At 45.7% G+C, this 13,016-nt stretch overlaps 1 protein-coding gene across 1 annotated transcript; it reads right to left on the bottom strand.

Moving 5' to 3' along the window:
• Nucleotides 1-271: 271 nt before the first annotated feature.
• LOC308578624 (protein FAM162A-like) lies at nt 272-5,715 on the bottom strand. The gene is made up of 4 exons (XM_081179102.1): nt 5,328-5,715; nt 3,204-3,309; nt 1,699-1,807; nt 272-836 (listed from the first exon to the last, which is right to left on the bottom strand). Exons 1-4 carry the CDS (start codon nt 5,488-5,490, stop codon nt 723-725), a joined length of 492 nt encoding a protein of 163 aa, XP_081035228.1. The 5' UTR covers nt 5,491-5,715; the 3' UTR covers nt 272-722.
• Between the last annotated feature and the right edge of the window lie 7,301 nt (nt 5,716-13,016).

The raw sequence follows: 13,016 nt of genomic DNA, 5'->3' as shown, positions 1-13,016 counted from the left end.
TTTTTTACTTGAACCAGCATGAGTCACATCCATTGCTCCACCCACTATTGTATGTAGCCCCACCCACCACTTGTAAGTGGACCCTGGAAGGCTATGTAAGAGGGGAGCGGGGCCTCTGAGTTAAGCAAGTTTTCCTGCCTCAAGCGTACAGGGTAATTGATCCAGGGACCCCATTTAAATTGTTCCAACAAGATTCCCCTGTTCCACTTCTTGTATATAAATATCATTTTCTTCACACAAATGAATTTTTTTAACTATTTTGATTGTGGCTTGGGTTGGGGATATAACAGTTTGGCAAAGGCCAGCCTTCTTCAATGGTTTGGATTTCCAGCTTCCACCAGCCCCAGCCAATTGTGTCCAGCACTGCAATCCAGCAGCCTCTGGATGGCACCAGGTTCAGAAAGGCTGGTGTACAGAGAGAGATTTGGTCACAGGTGATGGTTGTCCTCTAATCAGAAATGCTCAGCTGAGTCCAAACGTTCTCCACTGTCCAACTCAGGTCTGAAAGATGGAAGTATTTTAAATGGTCACAGTCTATGGGCAGAATTAAATACTGAAGTCTTGAGATTGGTTCCCCTCTGGATTCCATTAGGCTGTCTACAGTTACAATAAAAATGATTGTTTTCCTATCAGGTATAGAGTAGAGACCCAAGTCTTAGAGGAGCATCTGCTTGATGGCGCTCTCTGTATGGACCACTGGTCATCCTTTGGGATTATCCCTTTCATGGTTGCTCAGATTTTCCAGCCATTGCTTCCTTTTCCACCTGTCCTTCCGCTCTCCACATAGCTTTCTTCTCTGCGTTTATCTTCAGCAGCGTGTCTTCTCTTTTGACAGCCTTCAAAAATAAGAACATCTGGTTGGTAACATTCCCTACAGCAGAGATCCAGGGTAAAGATCACAAGGGCCCCACACAGCTGACTGTTTCTTGAGCAGCCCCCAAGTGCAGGCGTCACTTGTCAGTGTTTGAAAAAGAAAATTTTCTTAAGGACTTTGGGAGAAATATAGAGAACTCAATTTCAAATTAGAAACATGGGGAACTTGGGCAGATCCACACCATATCTTAAAAACATGTCCAATGCTTGTTGAAAGCCTATGACTTCTTTCCAACTGGAACTGTAGTTTAGCCTTTACAGAGCTACAATTCACAGGATCCTTAACAAACTGCTGTTCCCACGAATCTTTGTGGCAAGTCATGTGCCGTACTTTAAATGTACATTAAATGTGCTTTGAATCTTAGGCGTGGCTCTACTCCAAGAGAAATCAGAATGGACAGATCTGTCCATCTCTGGCGGTAGCCCTATACAGGTGTGATCCCTCGCAGGGAAGCCCCTCTCAAGTAGACACAAACAGCAAGGCATGTAGAAGCACTGGTGGAGGAAGAGGGGGCGGCGGGTGGAGCGCACCACCCCCAGCAGCACGATCCCAGTGGGGTTCCATTGTGGTTGCCCCCCCCCACGCTGGGTGCCACAACCCCAGGCCATGCACCACACCCCTGTGGGCGGTGAACCATGCCCCTGGGCAGAGCACCAGCCACGCCTGCTCGTTGCCCCCCCCCAGTGCCAGAGCATGAAGCTCCGCCACTGTGTAGAAGCGAGAATCTTCACAAACGTATGTGAACCCCTCTCTCTGTGTATGTGTTTAAAGCACGTTGGGTTGTATTTCTTGGTCTGAGAAACAAATGAAGTCAATTCCTTTACCATTTTACCAGAGATGATCATGGCCACGCATCCTAGCAGAGTCAATGCAATCATGATGTAGCAGATTCGGATCCTCAGCTGGCTCTGAGCTGCCTTGAGGACTTCAACTCTGGAAAACCAGAAAACAATGGCATTGTAGTGTCATTGACTACTCTAGGCTCCAGGTGGAACCTCCTGGTTGTTTAGGGACTCCATCAGCTCCAACCAACATAGCCAACGGTCAGGGATGGTAGGACCTGGAGCTCATCATGTCTGGTGAAGGGTGAGAGCCACCCGTGATCTAAAGTATATCCTCTCTTCAATTAGCACAACACAACACAACACCACCCTAGATACTATGCCACCAAGTACAAAGTACCACATGTTGTCACGTATCAATTTTCGGGCAACAAGTTTTGAAATCAGGCCCCCCAAACTGCACTCCCCTCCCCCTCCCCTCTTCTGGCACAGCTGCAGGTATATATGATTCTAGGATATTGGAGCTACCACAATAGTTAATTGATCTCTGGTTTTATTTTTTTCCTGTGCTTTTTGCAATATGATCTCATGTTTTCTTGGTGTAAAGCACTTTTTTTATGAATAGCAATATTTATTACTATAAATAAATATATGAATAATCTTTTGGAAGGAGGCAACAGCAAATTTATTTTGGCTTTCCCCCACTCTCCAACATTTGTGTGTTACTATCAAGCACCATACAGATGAACCATGATAAAAATGCTGCAGAGATCCTCTGTGTACCTTGTCATGGAAGCAGCTGAGTGCTACAGGCTTTGCAAAATTTCTCTCAAAAGCAAGTGGAAGCGGTTATGGATAAACGAATCTTCCAACTTGGTTTGGTTTATTTTTGGATGGAGACAATGATCGACGCCCACACACTGAACTTCCTGTATCACACACAGCCCCGGTGAAGCTCTTCCAGAGAAAGTACACACTTGCCATTAAATGTATTTTGGGTGACAAGGGAATTAATGGCTGCGCAGGCGTTATTATGAAGAGCAAGCAAGTGAGAGAGAGAGGAGTCGAGATTTAGTTCTCTCTGCTTGGAGACAGGAAGTTGCTTCTGAGACAGCAGATGGGTGGAATGATGCAACAAAATGTGACAGGGTCTTAACTCTCATTTCGCTGGTCTTGCTGCCACCCCTTGTTTCACAAATCTGGCAGGATGCCTCTGAATCCCAGGAGCTGGGGATCCCAAGTGGGGAGGATGCTGCAGGTGCCCTCAGGACTTGCTTGCAGGCTTCTCAGTGGGGCACCTGAGAAAACGGTGTGCAGTGTCCTTTTACTGTTGAATGAGCACTTTTAGTTAACGATGTTTCTTTTTAAAAAAAATTCTGATGTATTCTAAATTTGGCATGGTATGGTTTTTTTTGGGGGGGGAGTAAGCAGCTTAATAATCATGCTAGGGTCATATAAAGAAGCCATGAAGGCTGCACTTGACCCCTGGGCCCTTTCCTTTTAAGGATATTGTAATAAATAACTAGCGAACCCCTGTGGCTACTTACGACAAGAGGTGTGGGATGTCTTCTTCTTTTTTAAACCGTCCCAACCACAGCAGTACCTTTTTGTCAAGCTTGGTTGGTCTTCTTTCATTTCTGAATGCTCTGTGACCTTAAAAATATAACCAAAGTTCAGCAGTTGTTGGTTCCAACTGCATCCAGAACAGGATCCTTGACCCCCCGCCCCCCACTACTGAATTAATGGATAGGATTGACTACTCTAAATAATTGCCTTGTAGGATGGGATTTGTGGATCATCCCTTTCCAGCAGGCAAGTGATGGAAAAGCCACAAGTACTTTTCAAGGTGAGATGATGTTTTCTTCCCTTAAACTTTGGTTAAAGGGCAAAAGGGTTTGGGGAGGTTCCCCCCTCCTTTCCCTCCACCCAATTTCTTTTAAAACATACAGAGCCCAGATGGAAATGGCAAATGTCTCGTCTCCCTTTAGTAATTCTCTTCACTGAAATCAATAAAGCACACAGCTCCCAGAACAAGCTATGCAATGAAAAGAGTCTTTAAATGATTTATAGTTTGTGGGAAGAAAGTACCCAGAATAAATTGCTAAGCCAGGAAGTTATAACAATGCTGCTGCAGCCCAACTGGGTACATACTTCAAGAAGTAGATTATTTAAAAGAAGATTTTAAATTTCATTTAAAAACACCTTTCTTCATTTCTACCCGTCTACCTTCTGCAAGGAAATAGAAAGACTTTTACAAGAGAAAGAGAAAAATCATATGCATGCCTCTCAAGTCTTCCATTATTCAGAAGTGAGCTGTTGTTTTTTTGCTTTGATTTTCTAATAACTAAAACAGGGGGGACCAAGCTGGGTAACAGATCAGGAGTGGAATTAGATGCAGTTCAAATTCCCTGCTTCAACTCTGAAGATTGTTTGGTGACCTTGGACCAACCACCATCTTATTTCTTTCTTTCATTTATTAGGCACCCAGTAACAGCAGATTTTGAAAAAAAGGTTGCACACGAGGGAATCTGGCCCTTAGGTGAAAAAACCTCCCTACCTCCGGCTTACTGTTTTCCTAATATTTTATTTATTTGAACTATTTCTATATCACATAACTCCAATAGTCCAGACCCTCCAAGTGTCCCTATTTTCCAGGGACATCCATGATTTAGAGACGCCATCCCAGTTTCTGATTAGATCCCAGAATCTCCCACTTTTTCTTAGGATGTCCCTGTTTTCACTAGATAAATATTGGAGGGTACAGAGTTATCCGACCCCCAAGCCTTCTGAAGGCAATCTTGTATAGGGAATGTTTTTAAATGTTGTATTATGTTTTTATTTATGTTGGAAACTGCCCAGAGTGGCTTGGGCAACCCAGTCATATGTGTGGGGTATAAACAGTAAAACTATCATTATGGAATGGGGAGTCCCTATTTTCTTCAGAGAAATATCAGAGGGTATGATAGTCTCCAAGCAGTTTGGAAAGGTACAATACCAAAAATAAATAAAAGCCGGTTAAAACTATAAAATCAAACCTCAGTTAAACAAATGCTAGCTGGAATGACAAAATAAAATAAAATAAAATAAAATAAAATCTTCAGTAGATGCTGGTTGTTCAACAGGTAGAGAGCCTGTCTGGACTTAACTGGGAGGGACTTGTACTCATTTGGGCACGTAATACTGAACACAGGGCTTCTGATTGATAAAAGCTGTGCTCCAAGCCATGGGGGACCATTCACAGTGACTCCCCCAAGGATCCCAGTGATTTGACAGGGAATAGACAGGATTAGGTGGTCCCTTGGACCCAAGTTGCTGTGGGCCTGATAAAGTAATACAAGAACCCTGAACCTGGCCTGGAAGCATGGGAACAGCCAGCACAAGCTTTTGAGCACTGGAATTGTGTGATGTCGAATGTCTGTTCCCATCAATGGCCTAGCTGCAGCATATTGTACCAGCTGGAGTTTCTGGACAAGGGAAGGATGGTTGGATGCGTGCACACACACACTGCAGTAATTGAGACTTGAGGTTAACATTGTGTGGCTTATGGTGGGCAGACTATCCCTTTACAAGAACGGTTGCCTGCTGTGCCCTCCCCCGTGTATATTCCACTTGTTCCATTACTTTTCACACACACACAAATTCTAAACAGCTTTAGAACTGCTCTTACCAACCTGAAAAAGTTCTAGGAGATGCCAGCCTACTCTTCACTGAGCCCTTCGTTTCGGGCAAAGGGGTTGTCCTCGCCAGTGTCATTCCGGTGCCATGGCTCCTACAGAAAGCACCTGTTTTCCACAGTGTGGCTAGAGGCCTGTGTCCAAACAACCTTGCAAACATGCTGGCAGCCTCAGTGCTCCCTTTGGAGTTCTGGCTAGGTAGGCAACACAGGAGCAATTGAGTCTGTTGACTGAGGCAGGGCAGTATGGAACAGGCCGCTCCCTCCTGAGGTGACTCAGAGGCAAGTTCAGCCTTGGAGATTTTCTTTCTGGGTTAAAGCTGATGATCATTATATTATCATGAACCTTCTCCCAGTTAGATCTCCAGAGTAACAGTGACAACATCAATCAAATCTGCTTCCTTTGGCTGTGTACACACCATATATTTAAAGCAACCCCCACCTTCCAAAAAATTGTAATTAACCCCTCATAGCACTGGATTTAGGGTGGTGCAGGCAGCTCCGCCATACAGGACACTGAACCAAGAGGGTGCAAAATTGAGAAGATCCATTTGGGGGTGCTAAATTTTGATCTCACACAGTGCACCATACAGTACTACAGAAGATTACCAAAGACCACACCTGCCCTCACAGATATACAATTCCTAGCACCCTTAACAAATTACAGGATTCTTGGTGAGTGTGCTTTTAGAAGTACTGTAAATGTATGGTGTGCGTTCAACCTCTCCCTTTTGCCACAGGCCATGCATCCCGAAGGAGTCTGGCACGGGAACAGCTTGAGAAGCAACCTTGCAACGTTCATATAAGTCACCTTCCTTCTCCAGGGCAGAACTCCCATAAACATCCAAATGTAATAGTGCCACAAAACTTAGCTGTGGGTGGTGATGGTTGGCCAGCACATGTGAAGCTATCAGGACACTTCTCCCCTCAATCTCTGGAGAAGTTCTGCAACTTTTTTTAGAAAGTGGTTTTGGTGTTGGGGAATAAAAGGAAGGATGAAATGTACATAGAATTGCAGAGTTGGAAGGGACCATGAGGGTCATCTAGCCCAGTCCTCTGTAGTGCAGGAATCTTTTTTGCCCAACATGGGGCTTGAACTCATGAGATTGAGAATCATATGTTCGGCCAACTGAGCTAGCTCATCAAAATTTCATTTCTAGAAGGCAGAGGGTTCGTATGTAGTAGGGTGGGTTCTCCCACACTGCAGGTCTCCAAGCAGACAGCCATCTCTTGAAGGTGCACTTGTTCAGGATTCCCTGCACCAAGGGTCCTTCAAGTCTGACTCTATAGTCCTGTGTTGGAGTGGGCTAACCCAGCGTTTGACTCCATGCAAGGATGGGAAAGTGGGAAGGAGCCTGGCACACTAGGAACAGAGGAACTTGGCTTCTACTGAGTCAGGCTAGCTCAGTATTGCAGTGTCTGGCAGTGGCTTTCAAGGGGTTGAGGAGGAGTCATTGCCAGCACTATGTGGAGATGCTAGGGCTTGACCCTGTGACTTTGTTCATGCATATAGCATACCCTCCAACATATGGGTGATCCAAATGGGATTTTTGGTCTGGTGCTCTGGTCCAAGCCAGTTGACTCATGTCAGAGCGCCAGACCAAAGAATGGGATATTCTGGGATCCAAGCAGAAGCCAGGTATGGCTTCCATAATTCCAGGATGTCTTGCTTAAATCAGGATGGTACAGCGGTATCACATGGAGGGGGCTACACCCTGTGACTTCTCTTTAAATATTGATGCCTGCTCTTCATGCCCCCAGTGACTCCCATTTCTCGTTGCTACACATCTTGCTAGAAAAGCCAACAGGTGGCATTCAGTGTTAGCCATACTCAGAGCAGACTCATTGAAAAGAACTGTGATGACTTATTTAGGTCTGCTCAGTTCAGTTGGCCCATTCTGAGTGTGCGTTAGTTGGCGCCTGACCTACAATCTTCCACTTACATATTTAATATGTCAGCCCTGGCAATGAAAAAGGATGGTACTGGTGAGGGATTTGTCACAGAAGGCTCCTAGCCCAGTGAACTTTGGTTGAATATGAGTGTGATTCACCTTTGTGGCTATAAAAAAGAAACAGCAATGTTTCTATTTTTTAGAGGGGGGAGGACATTTGCAGGAAGCCAGATGATCCCCAGGGAAGTTGCAGCAGGAACAAAGCCCCCCCCCCACCGCCTTTAGTGAAGAGCCCCAGATCTGCTTACCCCACCCACACCTTTTAAAACAGGCATGGCCAAACTTGGCCCTCCAGCTGTTTGGGGACTACAATTCTCATCATCCCTGAACACTGGGACCGAGGTGTGCCACCCACTTGCCTGCCATTTTGTCACCCCCCTCAGTCATGACACCCGGGTGGATCGCACCCACCACACGCCTCTGCCCTTCCCAGGTTGGAGACCCCCATCCTCCCCTCACTTCCCTCTTCCGTATGCACAGAAACTGCCTTTTTGGCCTTTGGACCTATGACTGGTCTCATCTGCTCAATCTGCCAGAGCCTGTCTTCACACGCAGGGCACAGGCAAGTCCCTAACTCACCTGATTCACTGAGAATCTGTTGGAGATGTGGAGACTTTTGGAAAGATCCTGTGAAAATGTGGGAGACTTTGTGAAGGGCTTGTCTGAGGGATATTGGACTTTGTCCCAGCAAGAACCTTATAAGCTAGAGCCCAAGCTAGACTCAGAGAGTGAAGACTTCTTGCACCAACTGTAAATAGTGTTTTTATATAGTGTGTGTGTTCGTGTTTGCTGTGTAAAAGCTGTATCTGCCATACTGTTGTTTCCTGTGGTGAGCCTAAATGCTTGACTGAACTTCTGTGGCACATACTCAACACAAAACACCCCACCCCACCCCCATGCAAGTTTTGTGCTGAATGCCCCCCTTTTGAACACCCTAAAAATCTCAGTGACTTTCCAGTTTAGCAGAAGCCAGCCTTCCTCGCTTAATTAATATGAACTGCTTGTTTGGAATCAAACTAATTGAGCATTTTGACGTGAAAGGTTAGTCTTGTAGATATCCTTTAGACTGCATTTAATCAAAGTCAAAGCAAACATGATTCAAAGGGGCTGAGGTACTTAGACAAATATGATCCACATGAGAAATTCCAATGAAGTTGATGCAAAACTCCCAGCAAACTTGAGTAGGTAGAAAATAAGGCAGGCTATAAAAGACAAAAGGGCCCTCTTATGCCTATGGAGTGTAAAGGTTTGGGTAATGGCAAGAACACACCCTTTGCATGTAAAAGTCCCAGGACCAAGCCCTGAGATCTCCAGGTAAGGCTTGGAAATACTCCCATAGAAGAACCTGGAGGGTTGTTGCCAGTCAGTGTAGAAAATGCTGAATTAGATGGAATAATAGCCTTCTATAAATCAATTTCTTATTTTTTCTTGTTTTATCTCAAAATGCAATCTGTAGACTGGAAGGTAATTTCAGATCACAGCTTCCGATGTGATGAGGTGAAAAACCTGTGAAGTTTAGCAGGTAGTTTCTATAAGTAGCGGTCATGAGGCCCCCACTCTCCTCATGGATACAATACCCAGAGTTCCCTTGGAAGAGGGATGGAATGTTAAACCAAGGGTGGATCTACACACAGGAAAAAACCACAGTATAAATAATACAGAAATTAAATCGTTATAACAAAAGGAAAAAAAATGCTATGGGAAATCTCAAGGAATTTTTTTTGCTCTCCATCGACATCTGGTGTTGCATGTTTATAATGTATTCAAAGCACTGTTTTTTGACTGATGTAGGTGAGTTCCAGGTCCTTAGTATGTGGGCTGAGAATTGCAGCCTTCAGGGGCACCAGTCTGAGCTCTGTCCTCTATGAACATCTCCATCTAAAGTCACTATGCTAGGTTCCCCTCTCCCTACAGTAGCCTTTCACATGACCTCATACCTTCCAACATCCCAGTGAGACAAATCAATGGAGGCCATGTCCCTTCTCAGGCCCCCACCCCTTCTCTGTTCTCAACTCCCTCCCTCCCTTGGGGCTCACCAAATTCCCACTTGCACCATCCTGCTGGTGGGCCCATATGCACTTTTGCCCACCACCACTCCTTCAAGAGCCACTGCGACTTGGCTTTCCAGACAGCATACTTCTGGAAGCCGGTGCCACTTCTGGAGGGAGGAAGAGGAGTGTGTGACGCTTGGGCACAAGGTGAGAGAGCATCTTTTGGTCTCATCTCTTGGTCCCATGCTCTGGTGGGAGTCAACTGACTCGTACCAGAATGTGGAACCCAAGAGCACGCATCTTTTGGTCCTGTATTCTGGCACAGCCAGAGCACAGGAGCCACAACAGGACACCTGGGAATGTGATCAGAAGCCAGGGTGGCTTCTGTAAATCTGAGATGTCCTTTTAAAAATGGGACAGTTGCTCAGTATGTGAGCTGCCAGGCCTGAGAGCTCTTAAGCCTTTCTGGGCAGTAGGCCAGATTAAATGTTCCATACCCAGGTTTCCTAAACATGTGAGAAGAAATGATCCCCTCACTTCAACGGGACCTGGTAACACCCACTTTAGCTAATAGGTTAATTTCCCACCAGTGACGTCTTTCCTCATTTGCTACACTTTGTGGTTTTTATTTGAATGCCTGAAACTGTGGTTAATGCTGATGTTTAATTACATCCCCAGGACCCGTCCCCATGACATCTGTGGGCCCCCACCCCTGCTTCTCAGGTTTTGGGAATCTCAAGGCATTTTGAAGTCTGGAATGTGCCTGACTGTGCTGCAGATGAAGCTCTGGAGAAAGTCTGCCTAGTTCCATTTTTGATGCTGCGCAGGAGGCAGTAAGACAGGCCTGGCCCAGGGCACTTTAGGGACTTGTGTTTGCCAAATTGATTTTTCTTCTTGTTTCTGAACAGTATTCAACGACATCTTTGATCTAAATGTATGATGTTTCTGCTGTCATTTGTATAATGTTTGATATGTGTTCGGAGGATTTTCTTTTCTTTCTGCCTGTGATTTTTTGTGTTCTTTTAGGGTGGTCTGGGAGCTTTCTGTTTTCCTGTGAACTGCCATGGGCAGCCTTTGCAATCATGTGCCCTCTATGTTTGGGGCTACAGCTAAATCACCCCCAGCCAGTTGTTGCCTCCAGCTTGTGGAGGGCACCAGGTTGGCCAAGGCTGGTTTCAAGTAAGCTCAGTTAGAATAGGAGGCTATATTAGTGGGATAGGCAACAAAATATTACACTGTAGTTTTAGGTTTTTTAATTTATTTTTCAAGCATCCATTCTAATGTGCTTGCATATTGGTTAGCCTAAAGCTGTGCATGCACTGACTCATACTGCTGGCATGTTGACTCCTTATTATGTGAGGCTCTGGGATTCCCACTTATGTGGAAGCCTATAAGTCACTGACTTGCACTGATTTAGGCCAACAGCATTGTAGATAAGTATTGTCTACACTGCCTGGCAGGTGCTGTCTCTGGTTTCAGTTAGGCATTTCTCCTAGCCCTACCCAGAGAAGCGAGATTGACCCTGGGACCTCCTTCTACATGCAAAGCAGATGCTCTACCTGCTTCCCCAATATACATGCAGGTTTCCATGCTTAGATTTCATCTGTATAAGTTTCTGTACAGCAGGGCCCCACTTCCTAGTATAAGTGGGCAAGCCTTTGCATGGCGAATGCATGAAGGGAGCTGCTGTTATGCCCCATTACACCTGGGGGCAGCAGGACAGGGGCAAGCACTCAGCTCTTTCCTCCAGCAGCTAGCTCTTGCTGATTGTGTGTGTGTGTGGGGGGGGGGAGCACACTCTATCAAAGAGGAGAGCCGGCCCCGCTCTGCTGTTCTGTAGCTTTAAAGGCAGTTTTTGCCCTAGCCTCTGCCTGTGCTGGACCACAGCTTCTGGTGATGTAAGCAGGATGCTGAAGGTCAAGGAAGAGATATAATAATAATAATAATAATAATAATAATAATAATAATAATAATAATGTTTTTTATTAGTTTTCCATTATTTCCCCAATAATAGCCAAATTATAACAATATCAATTATTTTCCAATTTATACAATTATTCAAATGCCAGAGACAGTTTTAAAAAGAAGGAACTTGACAGAGATGGATGGTGGTCAGGTTGAATCCTGACAAGACTTAAGTACTGTCTCTGGGGTGCGGTGGGGGACTCCCTTGTCCTGAATGGTATAACTGTGCCCCTGAAGCACCAGGGGCATAGCCCGGGAGTCATTTTGGACTCACAACTGTCCATGGAGCCGCAGGTCTAGGACAGCTGTCTACCAGCTCCATCTGGTATGCAGGCTTGGACCCTACCTGCCTGCCGACTGGCTTGCCAGAGTGGTACATGCCCTGGTTATCTCCCGCTTGGACTACTGCCATGCGCTTCACATGGGGCTACCTTTGAAGGTGATTTGAAAACTACCACTAATCCAGAATGCAGCAGCTAGACTGGTGACTGGGAGTGGCTGCCGGGACCATATAACACCAGTCCTAAAGGATCTTCACTGGCTCCCAGTACATTTCTGAGCACAATTCAAAGTGTTGGTGCTGACCTTTAAAGCCCTAAATGGCCTTGACCCTGTATATCTGAAGGAGCATCTCCACTCCTGTTAAGTTGTGGGTGAACATATCAGTTGGTCAGTCACCAGCGAGGAGGCCCAGGAGCGGCTTGTGGTCGGTGATGAGGTCGAAAGTCCTGCCGTAGAGGTATTCATGGAACCTCTTCACTCCAGCCACAAGTGCCAGTGCCTCCTTGTCGAGCTAGCTGTGATTCCGTTCAGTCGGAGATAGTGTCCTGGAAACGTAGGTGAGCGGTGCTTCTCTTCCGTCTGGAAAACGGTGACTGAGGGCAGTGCCGATGCCAAAAGGTGAGGCATCGAAGGCAGGGACCAGTGGCCTGGCTTCACTGTACGGTATCAGCACACTGTCCTATGAAAGGAGAGCCTTGACTGCGTTGATGTGGCCCCTTCTGGAACACTTCCGACAGATGGCATCTCTGAATCGACACTTGGCACGGGAATGGTTGCCTCTGCAGCCGGCACATTCCAATTGGCCCTTGGACTTCTTTTTGAACTTCCCGCACTGCCCTTTGTCTGGTGCACGTCATCGTCTTCGCTGGAGGATGCCTTGTAACTGCTGGCCTCTTCGTGATGCACTGGAACTGGCTTCCTAGCAAGACATGGGCTGCTGGCCTTGCGGATCTCCTGGGCAGCTTCCGAGGCCACAGCCTCCTCAATGGCTTTCTGCAGTGTGAGGTCTGGCTTGGCGAGGAGACACCATTGCAGACGGATGTCCCAGACCCCGCAGACGATTTGATCCATCAGGGCATCATCTAAGTCTCGGAACTCACAGTGCATTGTGGCCTGTCAGAGGGTGGCGGTGTAGTTGTTAATTGACTCCCCCTCTGCCTGGTTCCGGTGGTAGAACGCATGGCGGGCAGCAATCTTGTTTTTTTATATATAAATATTTATTAAAGTTTTCACAGTATTACATAATGAAAAAGAAAAAAGAAAAAATACAAAATAAAAAACAGTTTAAAATAATTCCATCTTTTCGTCACTTATCTTTCATTTACTTGTTTCCCGGACCTGCTCATACCTCCCTTTTTTGTATTCCAGTTCAATTTATTAGTTCAGCAATTCCTTTCGCTCCTTATTATCCTGATCTTTAATCTTAATATATTGTAACATTAAATTTTTACCTATTAAAAATCCATTTTTTTCCATATTCTTTTATACCATTACAGC

Source organism: Podarcis bocagei (assembly GCF_964188305.1).
Source record: "Podarcis bocagei genome assembly, chromosome: Z".
NCBI lineage: Eukaryota > Metazoa > Chordata > Lepidosauria > Squamata > Lacertidae > Podarcis > Podarcis bocagei.
This window is presented reverse-complemented; position numbering and strand designations above follow the sequence as displayed.